This window comes from Cygnus olor, chromosome 11 (assembly GCF_009769625.2).
Source record: "Cygnus olor isolate bCygOlo1 chromosome 11, bCygOlo1.pri.v2, whole genome shotgun sequence".
Lineage (NCBI taxonomy): Eukaryota > Metazoa > Chordata > Aves > Anseriformes > Anatidae > Cygnus > Cygnus olor.
Genome location: NC_049179.1, coordinates 15,048,430 through 15,069,475, shown reverse-complemented (window position 1 = coordinate 15,069,475; position 21,046 = coordinate 15,048,430). Strand labels below are relative to the sequence as shown.

The following is a 21,046-nucleotide window of genomic DNA, read 5'->3' as shown; positions in this document are numbered from 1 at the left end:
CTCCCGGCCTGGAGCAGCTTGCCTTTACCTCCCGGCCTGGAGCAGCTTGCCTTTACCTCCGTGCCGCAAGAGGAGTCGCGCATCCCTGGGATGCTGCAGCTGCCGGAGGGGCGAGCGGGGCTCCGGAGGATGAAAGGAGGGCTGAGTTGCAAGAATTGAGCCAAGCCCCTCCACCAGCCAGCCTCAAACCTCCTCTGCATCCCCTCTGGCCTCGTGGTTCTTCTCTCATCCTCTTCCCAAGGCCTCACAGTTACATACAGTCCCCAAGGGGATTTGGACGCGGTCCTTCAGGGAGCTGGGGTTACAGGGGAGCTGGCGTTCTGCGAAAGCTAATGTAAAGACAAAAGACTGATATATTTTTTTTTTCTGTTTCTGACTTTGCCAGTAGTTTTGGTGAAGTACGGGGGTGTAAGAAGCAGAAAGGGAAATGATTTGATTACGTCTGGTGCCAAAATTAAGTAGAATGTTTTAGCAAAGCTTTCAAAGGGAAATCACATTTAAAAAAGAAATCTCAACAACTCAAGGTGGTTTTAGATGAGAAATTAAGGAAAATGAAATGGAAATATAAACTGTCAGAATACATCCTAGATTTTTGCATGTGAAAATTCTTGATTTCCAGAAGGGCTTACCTAAAGAAAAGCAGACAACTGCAGTCAAATGACTGCAGCATTTTATATAATTAGTGGAGCAACCTGCCTCTGCCTTACCCTGTCTTTATCATCGGCTTTAAACTTCGGATGGATAAAGTTAACAGTGCTGTTCAAGTAAAAGCTTTTTATTTCATAATAAAAGAAAGGATATCAGATTGTAAATTTATGGGAGCAACTTCTCCTCAGAGAAAATGTTCAGTTAAGACATTAGATTTTGCACCCTGTTTGGTAATTAGCTTGTATCCTCTGTCAGCGTGTGGCTCCCTGGCTGATGGTGTGCCCCTGGCAGTGCTGCTCGTGGGATGGTGCCGTGGAGCCTCCCACGATCAGTGCCTTAACAATTAATGAGTTGCACAAACTTATAAGGAGAGAGAACGGGCTTTCGTTTTCCCATGGCTCATGTCAAGAATTTCTGGGGTGGCTGTGCCCCCTCTCTGCTGCGGTCGCTAGAGCATCTCTCGAACATCACGTGCGGTTTTGGGTGCCTTTCCCCGCGCAGGGAAGACGATTAAAAACTGTGCTGTTATTTTGCAGGAGTGTAAGTTTACCACATGCAGCTGTCAATCCGCAAGTATCGAGCCTGAAGCGGAGGCACCTTGAGTTCTGATAGCCAGGTGCACGTGTGTAGGAGAGTCTTTTGGACAGGAAAAGACTATAAAAGTGACATAAAAGTAAGGAAAAAATGCTCACTACGGATGCAGTAAGATTGTGAGTCATACTGTAGGAAAAAGGGAGGCAAGGATTGGACCCAAGAGGCTTCAGGGATGTAGGATGTGTCCTGGTTTGCTGCCTTGTTTGTATCATCAACAGAATTTAGCAGCTCCTAGTAGGGACGTTGAGAGGAGCCCAGCACAGTCGTTAATCCTTTATAGGTAATTAGGTGCGTATCATTTCAGCTTCAGTGCCTTGAGAAAGGTACCTGAATATGTCACTAAATGTAGATTCAGAAATCACTCAAGGGATGGAATAATACCCATGGTTTTGTACTCGCTCTGACGGAGGGGATGGGTGGTTACAGGTGGTTATCCTGCCCCGCTATTGGCTCTGTCAGGAATTTAGGGGAAATAGCTTCCCCTTGTAAGAAACAGGTTCTCAGCTGATTGATCGTTCATAACTAAAACATCAAAACAAACTACTGAGTCGCAAGAACTGGGCAGTGAATCTTTTGTGTGCTTCCAATTGCTCTTTTGCCAAACTAAGAACAAACCGGGTTGTATCCTGTAACTGAGCTTCTGTTTGCCTTGGTGAAAAGGCACCAAAACCTGATTTTGCTATTGCTTTACTGTGACTATTAAGATGCTTCAATTTCCAAATGATCTGGTTCAAATTTTCCATAATTTAAGAAGATTTCCTCTCTACCAGAGGTACTTAGTAGTTGTGCAGAACTATTTCAAGCACTCTCATCGGGCACTTCCCCTGCTAAGGTCCATCTGCGTGGCAGGCAGAGATGCGGTGGCACTGAATGTTTCTCTGGTTTGGATATCATTACTTACCAAAGCATGGACACTGCGTTTTGTGAATTAAGAAAATACAAAGTGTAAGCAGGGAAGGATACAGAGAAGTGATAGCACCTCTGCTGCTGTGGCTAAACTGTTGTTGCTGCTGAAATGATGCAGTCCTTGTTACTGTAGTGACTAAGCCTGTCTTAATCTCTAATACAGTTTTCTTCCCAGCATCTCTGCAGGGTAGGGAGGGTAGTGGAGACGTCGAATGGCCAAGCAAGTGGCGCATGGTTGTATAGAAAGTCTGTCAAAGCAAGGAAGTGAAACTTGATTGCAAGGCAGCAGCCTCATCTCCTGCCTCTGCTTCTGGAGCAGTTTTTCCCCCACAGAAAACAAAAATAAATGAAGCCTTAAAGCATGGTCCGGCAAACAAAACAACAAAAAAAGAGCGACCTCATCCTCGTTCGAATGAGTCAAAAGCCCCAAGCTCAGTGTGCAGCGGGGGCAGCTCAGGACCAGCAAGCTGTCGGGTGGATTTGGGGAGAACTTCCCCAGCCGCACTTGGAGGAGCTCGCAGAAAAAAGCTCATGGTGCTGTGAGCTGGCGTGCTGCAACTGTGGCTGCGTCATCTGGCGCGGGTTTGGCTTTGTGCTAGAAGAGTGGTAGCTGGGAAGCACCGGGGAGCCCAGTGGAGCAAAATAGGGAGAGACAGGTACTGTAGGTGCTGTAAATGCAATGCTGCAGCAGCTCGTAATCAGACCGGGGAAGGGAAGGAACTAGCACGTCTGTAAGCCAAGTCACCGAAACAATAGGTAAGGTGATTCTGCGAGGTGTGATGCTGTTGCGATGCATTATATGGCCATGAGCCCGTTCGGTGTAAGACCTACACCGCTTTTTCCCGTCGGTTGACCTCAAAAGGTAGGGGATCATTGCCTGGATATCAAAGGGGAGGAGGAGAAGCATCAGAGGCACGAGGTGTCCTGCAAGAGTGCCCAGCTGCCAGCCATTTCCCCAGAGCCAAAACCCTCCTGTGAGCTCCAGTTGGCCCAGTCCCAGGCAGCTTTCTGTCCAGGGTGCAGCTCGGGCGGAGAAGCAGGTTCTGATTTATTTATTTATTTATTTATTTATTTTTGTGGTTCTGAATTCGTATAGCTCTTTGTTTTTTCCTTCCTTCCTTTCTGCTAGTTGAAAGGGTAAACTGAAATTAATTTCAATTAGTTTGGAAATATTTTCATTTCAAACCTCTATTTTACTGTGAAATCCTTTACATATGTTCATGCTTTATTCTCTCCTACCACAGATTCTGTTTTCCACTAGGAAATGACTTTTCATAGAAAAAGCTATATTTCATGAATTACAATCTTTGCACTGGTAGACCAAAAGGGTAAACAACTTGCATAACAAATGACCACTTGGCAGTACCAGTTGTGGATGTTAGAATACTCTTAATTATGAAACAAAAAAAAACCTAAAATAGAATAAAACAGTGTAGCCAAGAAGACTTTTTTTGCAGTCCGTCCTCTTTGGTGTACTTAATTGCGCTAGGCAGTGCAATTAAAAGGAAATGATGCCAGTTCGAGATGACATCAGTCACAGGAAAAAGTGATTGAATCTGCATTGAAATTATTTATGAGGTAATGTGTGGGGTCTTACACTTCTTCAGATTTTTAAGAACCTCTGCAGCATAAAGGACCTTAAAAAATCTTTCTACACTTTCCGTATGAGTAGCACAGGGTTTAAAATGGAAAAAAAAAAAGGCTCCCGTCCGTCAGTGGTACAGCGCCTGTGTATTTCATAAGGTCTCTTGTGATGCAAGGGGGAAGACAATATCTGTAAATCCCCTACGCACTTCAAATACAGGCTCTAGTTTTCAGAACCAGAATTTGGGATTTCTAAAGGAGAAAAGAGTTCTTTTTCACATGGTCATGGGAGAGAGATCCCTTGACGTGCCTGTCTACGAGCCACCAGATGGCAACATCTGGTGGATGCAAACGCAAACTATTCCAGGGGATTGCTGTCTGTCTTCCCTGTCCTGCTTTTAAACCTCCTTATGAGATGTCTTCAGGCTCAGCCCCACCACGGTAACTCCGAGGATGCAATTAGCACAATTGGTCCTTAGTCACCTACCAGGCAAACCTAAACACGTGCTTCCAGCAGGGCTTTAAATAGCCGCCCAGGCTGGGGGCCCATTGTCTGCTATCTCAAATGTGAATTCTGAAAATAGGAGGTTTGGACAGGATTTCCACTTTGAGAGCAGTGGGAAATGAAATCATGTTTTAGTAAGAGCTCTGTTTAGCAGCGACAGTATTTCGTCTCCATGTGTGCCTTGTTTAATGATGAGAAGCCTGCTGAGGGTCCCGCTGCCACCCTTTCAACCACACCCCAGGTCAATGACACGGGTGTCCCTTGGCCGGCCAGGTCTGTGACCATACATTAACCTGTCTGCCAAGCCCTCACAGCTCCCAACCTCCGCCTTTTATCCTCCTCGTTGTTTTGCAACGTTATTGCGTTGATGAGGCAGCGCTATCGGACCGAGGCATCTCATCTGAGCAGGGATGAGCACAGAGAGGCCAGAACCCCGCGTTCCTCGCTTTTTGTTGTTGTGCATTGCCCAAAGCAAGTTTCACCGAGTGGCCCGGGAAGGAATTCCTTAATTGAAGAGCTGTTGTCTTGCTTTAAACAATTTTTAAAGTATGGGTTTATGTGAAGATGAGGAATTCACTTTATCATGACAGAAGCAACCGCTGCGCCCATTGCTGCATAGAGTGGAAAGTTTTAAAATTTCTGTGTTTTTCCTGCAGTTTGTTGGCACGGCTAAGAACAGCTCCGAGTAGTCGAGTGCTTCTAAATTTGGAGCAACAAACCGAGGAGGAGAAGGAGAAATGGGGTAAAATGCAATAGAGGAAGAATTAGGGGGTGGGTGATTTGACTTTTGTCACGGTTAGGCTAGCACAGAAATGATGTAACTTCGTACTGTGGCAAAAACTGTACGAAGAAGAGAACAGCATGTAGCCTGAGACATCAGCATGGTAAAACCACTGCCATGTTTGTTGGAGGAGTTCAAATTCAGGTTGGAGTATTGCTGGATGATAACAGTGTGGCCGTGTTCAGGATTTAACCACTTGCTTTTGCTGTTTTGGCCAGGGGTCCAGGTTTGTGGAGGCGACGGAAGGCAGTCAGCGTTGTGCAGCATTGCAAACCCAGTCGCGCTCGAAAGCTCCGAGATGTCTCTTGCAATTTGTGGGTGCACCCACGTGCGTGATTTATTCAGCCCCCTGCGTTTTTCAGCCTTCTAAAAGGCAAACCTTTACAGACAGCCTATAAATAGGCTCGTCGTTCTCCCTGACGCACCCGGGTTTTTCACCTCTGTGGTGAGTCAGAAGGGTTTTGTTCCGCTCCTGGAGGGGAGCGCAGCGGCGGGTAGCCGGCGCCCTGGTGCTTGTGGCACCCCATGCTAGGAGGAAACCCCACTGTCTGCCCGCTGGAGCAGAAAGGAGACAATTCAGAGCAATAGCCTCAGTTCCGGCACTGCCCTGAGCTCTTTCTGATCTTGGGCAAGTTACTTAACCTCGTAAAAACAGCTTTGGGCTTGTTCCGCAGATGATAACCACTTATCTCCTGAGAGTGCCAGAAAGCTGAGCTCACTTTTCCTTAACGCTGCTCGATGTGCTCTGGGAAAAGGGGCTGTTGAAGTTCAGCTGCTGGTCCAGGCGCAGGAAGCAGGGCTTTGATGTGGACAAAGCCCGGCCGCACCAGCGGGTCATGCAGAAGGTCGTGTGTGCGCGCTCGGCTCTTCGGGCCCTTTGCTTACGACGTCCCTTGTAGCTGTTTCAAAGCAGGGGGCAGAGACCTCTTGAGCAATCGTATTTATTGCTCCTCATTCGTTTGAACTGTTTGCCAAAGTCAGAACCTGTCCCAGACTCTTCCCCCCCGAGCCTGACATCTCCTCGGATGTGGGGAAGGAGAACATCAAAGCTTCACGAGGGGTTGCCCTTCAGAAGAGCATTCCCCAGGGTTTAGCGGGATGCTCGTTTGATCCCATCAGATAGACCCGGGTTGTCGGCTCTGTCACCTCGCTTTCAAGGCTGCGTTAGGTGCTGGTGGGAGTTAGGAGAGGTTGTCACCTCTGCTTGTGTCACGCTGAATGCTCCTGCATTCATTTTGCAGGAGCCTAAATTGCATTTCCTTAAATTTCCTGCAAGCCTGGCGTTTCACCTGGGCCCGTTTAAGGAGACCACGTTTCTTGACTGAGGTTTCTCCAGTTGTTGTCATGACTGAGCTCTTGCTGCCCCACGCAAGGGTTGTTTGGCTTCCTCACAAGGAAGGGACCGTCCTGATGTGTTTCTCCGTGACTGCTAGGTGGCCGTGTTTGCCTCCAGCTCCAGTCCTGAAGGACAGCCGGCTTCCTGGCAGAGTGGCTGTGTTCTAGGGTGTTTTGCAGATGGGATTCCTAGGGGAATAGAGAAAAATAGTTTAAAAAAATAAAAATAAAAATCAAAGGTTTAGCTTTTCTCATGCTATTAGGCAATCTTTTATTAGGATTTTTTTTTAACTTCGCATTCTAGCGAACTTGCACTGCTTTGCATGAGGGAGAGCCAAGTTCACAGCCCTTGAGTCAGCTTTCGTAGGATAGCACGGTGCTCTTCAGGCTGCGTACAGCTCGGGGTTTTGTGGAGGCTTTAAACAACGCCAGTAAGTCTTACTAGCTCTTTATTCTGATATTCAAAGGAAGATGAGCAAAGCAAGAAGGTATAGGGGGAGGGATGTATAGTTCTGAACTGCATTAAAGGGTAGTTCCCCCCAAATTGCACCTTCTGCCTTGAATATTCAAGGTTTCTGCTGTGTTCATGCATAGAGTTCGTGCATGGACTTCCTCTGGGCCACCGAGGTCTCTGCCACTGCCTGTCCTGTCAGCTGGTGACGGACTGAACTCTGAACACGTGTCCAATATTTCCAAGTCCTCGCTGCTTTAGGATGCGAGGACTCACCGCATCCCGTGCTTTTCTCCAAGTGAGGCTTAGCCACAGCTTCCAAAGAACAGCAAAAAAAGGACTTCTCACCCTTACTCTTAGTTGTAACATCAGTGCTAGTTTGTCTATTCCTTCAGCTTTCACGTCATTTGTCTTTGATACAGTTCCAGCTGCACTTGCTCTCCTTAGGAAGCCGCACAGCCTCATCTCGGACAATTTTGGTGCTGCCCGCAGTGTCCTAATAGCAGTTTTGACCTTTCAATTAACTTCAGGATCGCCTCTTTCAGCAGACAAACCTGTACGGGTGCCAAGAGCCTCAACAGATTTGGAAGGTCGGCTGAATGGCTGCAGAGATTAGGGACATATTTTCCTTTTGTCAGTGAAATCAACGGCGAAGGGCCCTGACACAAGAAGGAAACTTTCCCACTGACCACAAATAGGGGCTTAAATAGCATTTTCAAGCCTTTAAAAATAAATCGTCATTTTGTATTTAATTAAGTCGGGTTTCATGAATGTAGTAGGATGCTGAGGTCATGGGCAAAAAGAAGCTGTTCCAGTAATTAGCGACGGGTCCATGCTGTTCTGGCAAAAACAGCGCTGACGTCAGGCTGACACAGGAACAAGGAGCTGTGCCGCACGGTGGGCTTGAAGCACGAACCTTATTATTGAAGGGGCACGTCTGACAGTTGCCAGTGCTGGCTGTGTTGGGCACATAGTATATTTTCCTTTTTAAATCGCTGAAAGATTTTTTTTCCCCTCTAAACTTTATTTTTCAAGCTTCTGGGTCAGTAAAACTGTTGCCACGCCAAGATATCCTTTCTTTTGCTTCACCTGCCCTAATTAAATAAAGCTACCGAGCTTCCACCCGCCTCGTTTGGCAAATATGGCAAGTGGCCATTTCCAGGTTTTTATTTAGCAGAAGCAGCTTAGTTTTACTTCTGTCTTTCAGGCTGTGCTCTCCTAGTGATCGCTGCTTTGTAGGTCTGTGCGTTAGGTGACGTCGCGGTGGTTGTCGTCCGAGCCAAGTGCTGGGACAGCTTTTGGAGTAGGCAATTTCACAGCACCTGGGTTCTAGTTTCTGGTGAGTTCCCGAGTCCTATGGAGCTGGAAAAGAAAATCTTGTCTGACCGCGTAATCTAGCTGGTTGGACCATAACTTCCATTGGTGCATTGGCAAAATCTTTAATTGAATTTACTTGTAGCTGATCAAAAATAGTCTGGTCAGATCAGAGCTGCTTAGGTATTTATGGATTTATATTGCAACAAATAAAAAGAGAGGAATTACACATCTTTTCCTTTTAAGATCTACAAGAAACACTTGTCTCTGCAAATATATGTAAACTCCCAAGAAAGCATTTAATATAGAGTTGTGACCCTCAATAACTCATGCTTATCTGATTTAATATAAAGAACATGTGTGATTCTCTCTCCTATACCATTTCCCTTGGTTTTATTTTGCAGGCCATGACTGCTGTGAGACGGTGAAGGTGGTACTTTGTGCCTCCAAAGAAGGCCATCCCATTCTGGTCGTGGCAGAAGAGAGTTTCCAGTTCATCCAGGATGAAGCCTACGACGCAGCCCAGTTTCTGGCCACCTGCGCGGGGAACCAGCAGGCACTCATCTTCACCCGCTTCTTGGACCGGTCAAGACCACCCGCTGCCGACGTGGACTTTTTGGATGAGAAAGTGGCTTTGGCATTTCGACACCTGAAGCTGCCGGCAGAATGGAACGTGCTGGGAGCAGACCAGTCCCTGAACGGTGAGGAGCATGGGGGCACGCGTGAGATGGGGCTGGGAGGAGAGGGAAAAAGTCATCTGCTTTGGGAGCCATCCACATGACTTTCAAAATATGCGTTGGTCTTCGTGCGGAGAGGTGGGACATGATGTACCCTGTATCCTACTGCATCTTCTGCATCCTGTGCTTTGCACTTCAGACACCCTGAAATGCAGAAGGCACCGATGTTTCCTCTGTGTCTTCTGCTGTAAAACAGGGCATGCTGTGGTAAGAGGTCAGTGTTGTAACACACAGCCCGGTGGGGGTTTTGTGTCTTTGCGGTGCTATGCATGCATCAGCATCGTGCTTCTCAGATTTCCTGAAAGAAATGGGTCTGTGTAGGGACGTTAATGTCCTGGGGAATATTAGCCTTGTGACACAGCCTCGGCACTTTGATGGATGTTGGTTTTACAGCACAGGTGCAAAGGGATGCGATGTGTGCAAAACACATCTAATGTCTCTTGGAGGAGCTGGCTGGCCGCCTGCGGGCAGCACAGTTGGTGTGCAAGCACCCCGAGGCTTTGTGCAGCATCCCTGGTTGTACGGCCGTCTGAGCGAACACAGATATTCCCCAAAGTGAGCCTGGATAATTTTGCAAATAAAAGAGAGTAGAAGTGGGAAAGCCTGACCGATATTAGCCCTCAACCACAGCAGTGAGGGCTACTGAGCTTATAAATAAAGGTCAGTGCTGGCCCAAAGTCTGTGATAACTGCAGAGCAGAAGAGTGGGAGCATTTGATATGCCCCCATAGCATGTCCATAGCCTTGGAGATCTGCTGGTTTTGTCACAGAAGAGCTTTAAGGAAGCATACTGGGGCACTGTGGGGCTAGTTCCGGTGCGTACAAATTGTTGCTGTAAATTTTGGGGGTACTTTGGCAAATAGTTTCACATAAGGAACATGGCTGTGGGGCACCCGCTATCTTTTATGGGATACAGCAGCACAAGCACTGGAAGAGGAATGGGACATGGTTTGTTCAGCACAGAGGCTGCGGTTCTGCTTGCCCTGACGGGGTTTTCTGCAGGATTTTTTTTTCCGCTTTCTTTTCCTCTGACTGTTTTTGTAAACATGAATGCATGGGCAGGCAGCTGAAGCAGTGTTAGGAGACATTCAAAGATGTGATCATATTTAGTGGTTTCTGGATAGAAATTCCAACGCTGTTGTCTGTTTACCAGGAGATAAGCACTTGGTAGTTTTTTCCTGATGTTTCTTTTTGCATTTTAAAAAGTTGTGATAACACAGGCATTTCTATTTTGTTTAAGTGATGAAAACACAGTCAAAGACTGGCAAAGCGCTGTTAATTAATGAACATTTCCATTGAAGCTGGTAAGTGTTGCTGACTTCGCAGGAAGGCCGAGATCTAGTTTTTCTTTTTGACTTCGGTTACTCTTAGGAAAATCAGTACTTAGGGAAATCAGGCCGTAGGGTTTCCACTGATTTGCTCAGCATACACTTATGTGCCTGAAAGTCACAATGGTGTGGGGCTGTGAATGCTAATGGACCCGAGGAGCATCTGTTACATCTTACAGTGAGGTGGGGGAGCTGCGCATTTTGGCACCGCGTGCGAGGTTTCTGCAGGCATGCGTTCGTGTGAGGGAACAGACACCATGGCAGGAAACGCAACTTCCATCTGAGAGTGCTGGTGCTCTAAAATGTTCGTTGCAGTGAGTCCTTTCACGAGTAACTGTGTAAGGGCAGTTTGTTTATGACTTGGTCTGGTTTTCATCCCCTGACCAGCTTTTTGTCCAGAGGCAGATTTATCTGGTGGTTCGTTTTCAGTGAGCTAATTATGCACGGGGAACTTGGGGGAATTCTTGTGATTGTGACAGGAAGGATTTGTATGTATAATCATCCTTTTGGTCACATAACCCTAATTTGGTGGAACGAGGTGGAAGAGATGTCTCTGGTTCATGATGGAGAACTGCATTAGGAAAAGCTGCTCTGTGGTGAAACACAACGCCCCTCTCTGGTGGTGCTTGTGGGTTAATTTGGGGTTTGGAGAGTAAAAAGCATAGCACAGATTGAAATTGTGGGAGCACGAGAACAATTCTGCATGCTCTGGCCTGTGCCCCTACAGTGGGCCAGCCCGTCCTGCATTGCCTCACTACCTACAACAGTTCCCCTGATTCATATTTCCCATTTTGCTAAATGTCACTGCCGGATACTTCAAGTAACCTTCTCGGAGGAGAAAATACTGTAGAAATGAGAACAAAAGAGAATGTCAGATCCCTTCGTGAAAGATTTTCGCGCTGCCTCTCAGCTGGCATGTCTCTATGGGCTCTTGTGGGCTGCAAACAAAACACCGCTGTTCAGCAAAACCTCTGAAAGCAGGAGCGAGCGGCGAGCCTCAGCCAGCTCTCCGGGCACAGCAGCGTGGTGGGGAAGCGCTGTTCGGAGGTGGCCGTTGCTATAAAACATGTTTAAAGGGACATGTTTTGAAGGGCTGGAGTCTAGAGAGAGGTAGGAGGTTGTGGCCTTTCTGCAGGATGAACTTGGGTACACGCTCCGGGGTTGAGCACGGTTCGGTGCTGGTTTTTGGGGAGGGGATGGCTCCGGGCAGGGGCTTCCTTCACCCACTCCTAAGTCTTCCAGCAGAGGACAGCGAGTTCAGTGCTGTCACACCCCAAAGGGCAGAGAGGATGCTAGAAGTAACACTTAATAAGGAAAAGTGCAGGATAGCTCTGCACCAGAGCTATGCAAGAATCGTGTGCTTGCTTATGTTTTGGTTGCCAGACCAAGGCCTTCATTCTTTAAGGGTTTGCCATTGCGTAAGATTAAAGGCATGGTGCATTCTTATAGCCAAATTGCTAAGAACACATTGTTTCAGCTGCGGGTTAAAAATACCTCTAAAATTATTTAAAACTGCTAGAGGACATTTGCAAACATTCCAGTGGAACACCTTTCTTTTTTTTTTTTTTTGTCCGTAACCTACTTAAATTAGCTGTTGCTGTTCAACAAGAGAAGTTTGTTTGGTCTCCGTAATCCCAGTAGTCTTTCACACTAGATATTCTTTACATTTATTTCTTGTCATCTCTTTAAACATCATTTTCATTGAAATAAATTGAAAATAAAATCAACGTTTCTTCTTGTGTTGTCATCAGAGCATTGTCAAAAACCCAATATGTTCGTTTGCAGTATTCTCATTGGTTTTATTTTCACTGGTCTGGAAGAGCAAAAGTTTTTGTTGCTTAAAAGGAAACTGCCCCCAAATTACATGCATTCAGCAGTATTGATTAATCTATACGGTAATTTTATTGTATTTGATTAACATTGTTCAAAAACAGTATTAATTAATTTATACTGCTCTGGTACAATGTAAAAGACTAGAATAATCTGTTACCACATTCCCTTGTTCATCACCTAAAATTCTTTGAAAAAAGTGGATTCATTTGGACCTCAGTAAGCTCTGAATGAACCCTTTGTGCCACATTTAGCCCCAGACTGTTTTTGTAGGACTTGGACTTCGATGACAAGCTTTTTGTTCAGTAGTCGGAGCGTGGAGTGCGATACCCAGCCTGGTCTTACCAGCGACCGACAGCGATGCTCGTGTGGTGGAGGGCAGTGGTTGGACCTCGTGAATCCCTGATGGAAAAGCGAGTTCAGAAAACAGAATCCTTTTGCTGAAACTGTTTATCAGTGGTCTCACCTTACAGCTTTCCTTGTTTGCTTTTCTCTGGGAAGATGATACTCTTACCCAAATTTCTTGTTTCTAATTCCTTACCCTTCTCATTTGGTCATGGTTTGACTTGAATAAGGTTTCCAACTAACAATTTCTTTATGGAGTAGTTTCCTCATTAAAATACACGGCTATGTATAAAGCCTATTCTCAAGCTTTCCTCGTGTCAGCTGCTCTCACAGGGTGTAGCTGGGTTTTGGGGCATTTTGATCAACGCTCTGGTCCTGTGTGGAAGGAACTGACTAGAAAGCAGAGAAGGGAGCTGTGGTGTTTTGGTCCTTTTCCAGTAGCAGCATTTGTTGGCTATGTTTTTGCTGTTTGGTTTGGTCTCAGGATGTTGTACATCTGACTTCTAAATTGCCTTCCCAATCACCACTTCTTACTTTCCTCATTCTCCACAGCTCCACCTGCAGTGTGGGATACTTGGGGTGCAGCCTCCCACCTGCTACTTGCAGAAGACCTCAGAGAAGCCTTCAATCCTTAGTTTAGAGGAAAAGACCCCAGAAAGACTTGCAGTAACTCTGCATTAAGTATCTGTTTATCCACAGATACAAAACATTTTACAGGGAATGCTAAGCTGTTGTTGTGCCAATAATGGGACGTTGGGAGAAGAAAGTACAGGTCCCGTACTGAGCCAGGGGTGGGAGCACCTGAGTTCCCTGATGCCATCAGGGAGCAGACAGAAGGTTCACGACCATTTGGTTAGGTGATCTGAACAGTGAAAGAAAGCCTGGTACGTGCCAAGACTGCAGGAGATGGAGGAAACCCAAGAATCACCTAGGCTGAAAAAGACTTTCAAGATCATCGAGTCCAACCAACCCGGTGCCGTGTCACTGGGGCGGCAGCATGTCCTTGCCTTGCAGGGACCAGGCAGGGCTTTTGCTTGGGCAGGTGAAGGCTTTGCATTCCAAATCCAGAGAGCATTTGAACCCCTTGGGCACGGGTATCTAGCCTCCTCCCTTCGTGCTGCTGCTGCCCCGGGTCCGCGGTGTCGTCAGCGCTCTGCTCTACCCCCAGCCCTGCACCGTCCCTTCCTGGGCTTTGCTTTTAATTCTCTGTCAACCTGCGGGAACTCAAATGGCATCCAAAAATGTATCTCAGACTATCCGTAATTAGGGATTGCTTTTGTTACCATGGTGTTCCAAACACAGCATTACTTTCAGGTGCTGTATAATCATGTCAGTCTTAATTACTGCAAGTGCACCGCAACTTTCTAAAGAACGTGGTCGTTACTGTTGTTGAGGGTAGGGTTATTTACTGTTCCCAGTGACATTTGGAAGGCTGTTGTTAAAACCAAACAGATGGTTACACTTTATATCTAGAAATCAAAATTTAATATGTATTCTGAGGGTATGTGCAGTATAAATACAGGACTGTAATTTTCTATTTTAAATTATTAAACAGAAACTAACTGGAAAATGAAAACAGTATTTGGAGATAGAACTAATGATTATGGCTTGTTTGTGTTGCAGTAGGGAAAAAAGGCAGGAAAAAAATTAGGGAGGATCTAAGGCTCAGGTATGAAAAGCTTACAGAGCTTAATCCTTGAGTTAGCTATCAGTAGTAAACAGATCGCTTTCAAAATGTCTTTTAGGAAACACTGTCCCGTCAATTTAGTCATCAAAATAAGTGGTGAAATCCAGACCCGTGGTTACGATTCTGGCGGTGTGGGCTTTTCAAGATGGTGCTTTCGGAGCGCTGTGACGATCGGCCGGGAGAGCGAGCCCTTCCCCTGGGAGCGCGGGGAGAAGCCGGCCCTTTGATGAGCTGCGAGATAGCCCTAGATGCGGGCGGATAACCGGGAGGCCATCTTACTAGATAAAACCCGTAGCATCTCCCTGACTTTAGGAATGCAGCTGCTGACGTCTTCAATGCGTACGGCTTCCCAGAAGCGCTGAATAATAAACATCCCTGTGCAATACGCGTTCCTTAAGAAATAAAGCTCCGCGAGCTCACCAGGTAGGAGGTCGGTGGAGAAGAAGTTGCTTTGCCCCAGTTTGGAATAGTCTGGATTGCGTTGCAGGTTTGATAACTTTGCATCAAAACCAGTAGGACTGTAGTGTGCAATGCAACAGGCCACCAGGATGAGAGATCAGAAAGATCCCAACAGAATACAGAAAGAGAGAATGTCTGAAGAGAGAAAGTAACAAAAAAAGCCTCATTAAAAAGAGAAAAACAAGAAGCCTAAAAAAGGCTTTTTAAAGCTTTCCAGAAATAACTAAAATGAAATTTGGTTATTAGGAGCTAACGTTTTTTTCTGTTGGAGCATGTTACGGAGATGTGGCTGAAGATGTTTCTCTGACATAAAGCTTTAATCTGCTCATCTCCTGCACTCCTCTTATAGTTTCTTCTTGAATGCGTTCGGGGTAATAGTTACCAGCGTTCTTTTCTTTGGGTTTTGTATTCTTTCCAGTCTGCTTCCCACCTTTCTCTCTGCCCTCTGATAGAGGACTGTATATTAGAAATCGGCATGACCTTTTCTGAGCCTACCGCACAAAGTGCTCTGTTCATCAGCACTTGATATGATGAAAAAAAAATCTTTTCCATACCTAAATTTAATGCCCTCTGCAGTGGAAAATGTGAAGCAGAAAATGCTTGTTCTTGCTCAGCCAGTGTCTGAAATGTACTGCTCGGTCTGTGGCTGAGAAATCGTTGGCAGGAGAGCGTTTCTGTTCCCTTAGATATTAGTGGGAATGAGGACACGAAGATCCTTTGGTGTGCTTTGAAAAATGTATTGTTTATAAGACTAAAAAAGAATTACCCGCACATCGTTTTATTAACTGAACTCGAAACTCCAAACACAGTGTCTTCGCCTTGACCCTCCTTTGGTACTTGTCTCTCAAGCCTTCGTGCAGGACCTCGGCATAAAGTGACAGCTTGTTTCTGCTCTCTGCTCCCTGTGCTTCTCGAGGGTTGAGCTGAGCACTGAGAACATTTCCAGCCAGAAACAAAGAGAACAAAGTTCTGAGGCCAGATTTGATGGTGGATTTCAGAATTGCCAAGAATACGTGATTTCATCTGAGAAACAAGTGAAGGTCACTGTCCCAGGAAGATGAGTGTGAGATTCTTGGAGCTGTTGCCGTCCATGGCTTTCTCATCCTCAATGAGCTGTCTCAGGCTTTGGAGGACAAAGTGAGCAGTTTGGTGTGCCTAACTCTAAATAAACAGCAGGTTTCAAAAAGGAATAGTTTATTATTATTATTACTGTTCTTTAACCAGGATTAAAATGAAAGTTTTTACTTAAGGAACAGTTTGTGTTCTCAGATGTGTCATACCCAAACTGCTTTTTTTCCCTCTTCAATGCTTTTTTGTTTAGTGATAATAGCACCTTAAACTTTAATCCTTTACAGTTAGCAAAGTACATTTGATGTTCTTGTACAGATTTTTTTTCCTTAGTTACCCAGATAAACCGTCTGTTCATGTGTCACAGCTGCAAAGAAAAATACATAAAAATAATACATCTAAAGTCTTTTGTTTTGCCAGCTGGATTAGAGTGCCCTGCCATTATGGGACAATAATCATATGTTTCAACTCTTGCCTATTACTAGGAAACGAGAAAGGAACAAAAACAATCTTGGCCTTTCCAGTATCGTGTGTCTTGTATTTCCACAGTTTCCTAATTGCAAGAACCTTTTTGTTGACATTCAGAGAACAGCCATTTTAAGATGAGAAGCTCATGCTTGACGTGCGGTAGGAGAAAAAGCTCAGGCTATTGCTTGTTAAAGCTTTTGTTGTTCTCCATAGCTGGAGAAGGCATTTTACACCATGCCAGGACACTATAATCATTGGCTGAATTTCCAATGTCCTGTGGTACGAGCTTCATCCCTTCAGAGGTAGGGTGGCTGTAGGGATGCTGCCTGGCTCCCTCCCTTCTCCATCCCGCAGCACTCCCATGCTCAATGCAGACCCGCTCTTGGCTTGTTCTGAGCAATGTCGTACACAGGCAAATGTATTTTTCGCTGTATGTTAGTAGTTAATCCAGTCCCCAGATGGCACATGCCTTTTCACTGTAGCTGTGCAAGTTTTGCACACTCCAAAACCTTCTAAAGCCATTGCCCAGGGCCCCGCAGTTGTTGTATGCGCAGTACTTCGTCTCTGTGCTGCCATCATCCATGCCCATCTGTCAGGATGGCCTCGGGCCAGTTTATATGTCAGGCAGATCCTTTCAGCTGGGCCTGGAGAGTGAATTTGTGTGTTTAGTACGCTCGGGATGGCAACACGCCATGTCTTGTACACGTCTTCTGTGCACGCCGTTGTTGCTCAGAGGCATTGGGGCAGTGCCACGACCGTTCAGTCGCGTTTGTAGACACCTCCAGCCACCTGCAACCACTAGTCTGACAATAGTGAAGATTGTTTTAAAAGAATGGGGAAAAGGGTGGGATGTTCAAAAAGTGCAGTCAAATGAGCAGCTTAACTCACGTGAAGGTTCGGGACATCGGGAGGGGCATTTCCTCTCTGGAAATAGGAGGTAGGGAGGGGCACCCAGCTGGAGCAGGGGTGGGATGAGCAGCTGCCAGCACCTTTCAAGGCCTGCAGCTGGTGTGTGATTTGCTGGCGAACTGTCAGTTGGGGTGTAAAAGTTGCTGCTGCCTAACCATGCAGCTCTCAGCTGAAGGAGGAGGAAGGATTTTGACCTGGGAGTCCGTGCTTGTGCTTTTCAGGTCTGCCCTGCTCGGTTTTGGTGCGAGGGTATCCGTTTCAGCAAGGAAGATGATGTCCCCTTCCAACAAAGCAGCTAGAGCAGGAGCTCCCTTGCTGGAACAGATGCGGTCAGACCAGTGCAACGCGTTCTTTATTTGGACACCAGTCATTTGCTCCAACATAAGTGCTTTTGTGCTTCCTACATCCGCAGCAGGAAGAGTTGTGTTGCTTTAATTACGCTAGCTGACTGCCAGTTTATTCCTACAACTAATGCAGGAATTTTGTGCAAGTACAAGTTCCCTGAGTGAAACCTTGGGCATCTGCTTTCACTCCACTTAAGTACAACCTGTATCCACACTTCCTCCTTTTTTCAACCTCATCTGTAGTTTTTCCCCTTATGTCTTATCTGTAGGGTGTGTTATTTTTCATTATTCGTTAAGGCCAAGACTGGCAGCTGTTGATTAACTAACTTGTTGGTTGTTTATTTCTAAAGCGCTGCACTCTATAGCACTTGACACCAAAATCCTTGTCATTACTCTCCCACAGGCTGAGAATTTGTCTCTTAGTGAGCTCAGCTATTCCCTTTTCCTCTGATCAGCTGGAACCTCCATTCAGACGTACTCGTGTATTCAGGACAGCGTGGTTTTGCTTTATGGTAATCAAGAGGAGGTTAGGGAGGAAGGCTTGGTTTGTAGCCCAGAAACCCAATTTGGAGTCATATGGAAGAGAGATGATGCCAGAAAGCTTTGGTTCTTGAATACAGATTAGTTCTTCAGGAACTGATCCAAAAAGTGGGGAAAAACTGTGTGTCGGGCAGGGCAGAACTCCCCCTTCTTGCTTCGTTCTTCACTAAAGGTCTTAATGATGTCCCTTAAGAAAGTGAGCAAGAAAAACAACAGCCCGCTGAAGAGATGATTTCTCTTGAGGCATGCTTCTTGGAGAAAAAATACTTAATTAAATCTTAGACGCATTATACACTTGTATTTTTAAACCTACTGTATAGGTTTGGCTGGCGACCAAATTAATACCCAAATAAATCATCGCTATGATATTGAAGGTATACCAAGCGTGCTCATTGGCGTTGTTTACGCAGACCCAGCTGGTGCTTTTTTGTTGTTGTTGCTGCCAGTCAATACTGAAATCGTTTGTTAATTAAAAGAACAAATTTGTATTTCTTGCAGTTTTTTTAACCCAAATGCTTTTGCCCTCCCTACAGAAGTACCACGCTTTGATCTGCAAGTGCCGTATTTCAGCAGTGCATCTGGAGCCCATTTCTGGTTGAAGCTTTTCAGAGCAAAGTTGTAGGGCTGCAGCTTTTAGAGGAGGGGGACACTTTTCCGAGATGAAAGCTTTAGGCTCAAGAGTGACTTTTACCAAATTAGAAGGTCACGGTTATTAAACATAAAAAGCAGCAGAGGAGATTACTAGTTTATAAATGCTGCTACTCAGAATTACAGAGCTACTGTGGAAAGCTGAGAAAAGCTGGTCTAAGGCACAGTGAAACCAGGAAATCAAAACCCTCACTTTTTTATGTCTATATGAGAGGCTAAACTGTTCTCTTTTATAACCGCTCTGCATATGTGCTTCACTTGCAGTTCATTTTCTTCATGCCTTGGGACAAATCAGTGTCCCGTTAAATAACAGAACTCGTCCATTCCTAAAACCTGGTCCTGGGCATGGGGGAAAAAAAGGGGTTGGATGTATAAAAAAAACCCACCCGAACATGCCGGGCTCTATAGAGCAGCTTTGTGGTAGTCGTGGCTGTCCATGAAGCCGTTCTTTTCACGTTGACTTCTGTGGTCTTTCAGTCTTACCCCGAGAGGTCCTGCGCACGTTCAGTCCCACCATAGCTAGTCCCTTGCTTTCAGGCGCTGGTCTCTCCTGGATTTCACAGCCAGCTTGTGCTGAGCGTGTTTTTCCAGGTGCTGCAGTGTTTAGGTTCCTTGGCTTTTTGGCTGTCAGCACCTCCAGTTTCGTGCCAGCCATTGTGCAGTCCTCGGCGTGTGCATGGCTTGTCTCCAGTAGCAAGGATGTGGGGAAATGGCATTCACCTCGACTGCAGCCTGCAAATTCCTATTTCTTTTTCCTTCTTTATTCCCAGAGAACATCCCTCGGGAGACACTGATGCATTTCGCGGTGAGGCTGGGTCTGCTGCGGCTGACATGGTTTCTGCTCCAGCAGCCGGGAGGAAGAGGAGCGCTCAGCATCCACAACAACGAAGGCGCTACGCCCGTGAGCCTGGCCTTGGAAAGGGGCTACCAGAAGTTACATCAACTTTTGACGGAGTAAGGATGATTTTAATGGTTACTCCGCTCGTTTTCCATTCTCTGTGTCATGCTTCCCTTTGCTTTATCCTTGAGGACTGTCTAAGAGCTATACTCTACCCTTAAAGACATTTTTTTCTATAATTTTGCTTTTACCTTCATAGCTAGAAGCAATGGGGGCGTGTCCTTAGGATTTATGGTAAGTGCAGTAACACTGTTGGGTTCTCCTTTTCTACTGCACATTGTTCTGTTTCCAGCAGTCCCTTAAAGCCCAACATGAGTCACTGTAATATCGCCTAATTAAGACAAACCTTATGCAAACACAAGAGGAAGAGGTTTGCTTCAAACAAGTACAGCTGTCCAAAAGAGCGTAGCTGGCAGGCTTTGTGGTGATGGTTGGGACTGTCACATTCTTATTTCATAGATTTGGAGGTTTTTGGTTAAACAAGGCCACAACAATTTTATTGAAATAAGGCAGCGTCTTGTAGAGAACAAATATCTACCAGGAGAGGTAAGAATTTAGGTAAAAATTAATGCCAGTATTTACAAGAGAAAGTGTGAAGCAGCTAGGTCTTGCCAACTCATAGCCAGTGACTTGCATGAGCATCTACTGCAGCGTTTTACAAGGAATCCTTCAGAAAATGGAAAGCTGTTTTTGAACAGCAAGTGTTTGCAGTACTAGCTTTAAAAGCTGCAGATAATAAAGACAAAGAGCTGAAATAAGTCTGGGGGGTGGGGATTTGTAAAAGAGGAAAGATTTGGTCTGCATGTCTGTTATTCTGATGCCTAGTTCTCTTAAGCTGTGTTATTAACTTTGTTTTTCTGATTTGAATCTGCAGATGCTTAGGGTTTATGTTGAGTGACCCAGTGTCATGTTTAGGAGTCTTCTGTGTTGTCTGCATTCTCACGCAACATTTCTTTATGCTACAAATTGTAAGTTATTCTTCCCTCTATAGTTGTTGGACAGGATGTTAGAGGCAGAACAAATAAGATCTGCTGCTGGAGTGACTGCATTTAAGTTTCATCTTTAATAATTCAGCCATCCACAAACCAAGTGGAGATGCAGAAGAAGGTGCAGGGTGTGACAGGAGCTGTACTCTAACCATTTTTTTGCCACTGTTGAACCAATAGAGTGGTGGTGGCAGTGTTGCTTTTTTTTTTTCCACGTGAGTTCAACAACAGTCACGCTGTGAAAATACTCAATGCTCTTGTGGGTTACCTTGTAAAACAGGAATATGCCAAGTTGTCCTGCAACTGTGGCAAAGTTCTGTTAACACCATTAGTCTTAGCTTGGAGAATTTGCATACTCTCAAGAAGTTTAAAATAGCCAAAACTTGATTATAGAGCTCACAGCAAAGAGAGCAATCTGAATAGTAGTAGAGCTGTTAATTTAAAAGGAAATGGGAAGTAAACAGAGCTGTTACAACAACTATTACAGTGTATTTGGTAGTGTATTTCACAACCAGTTCCAATAGTGGGATGGCAGTTCTCGCTTGGTGGAAGAAAGAAACGAGCACGTGGGTTACACAGCATTGCCCTCTGCCATTCATTCATGGAGCACTGCTGCGGTAAGCCAGGGGATCTCTCTGGTGACCTTTGCAGCTCATCTTCGAACACAAGACACTGTAGCAAC

The 21,046-nt window shown here is 45.6% G+C and overlaps 1 protein-coding gene across 1 annotated transcript in view; it reads left to right on the top strand.

The window, feature by feature from the left end:
* Window positions 1-14,651, top strand: part of LOC121076098 (A-kinase anchor protein 13-like) — a 94,716-nt gene extending 80,065 nt beyond the window's left edge. Inside the window, exons 6-7 of the mRNA XM_040570149.1 lie at window positions 8,523-8,819; window positions 14,103-14,651. Of these exons, the coding sequence (XP_040426083.1) occupies window positions 8,523-8,819; window positions 14,103-14,125 (320 nt within the window). The 3' untranslated portion in view covers window positions 14,126-14,651. The remainder of the gene's footprint in view (window positions 1-8,522; window positions 8,820-14,102) is intronic.
* The last annotated feature ends 6,395 nt before the right edge of the window (window positions 14,652-21,046 follow it).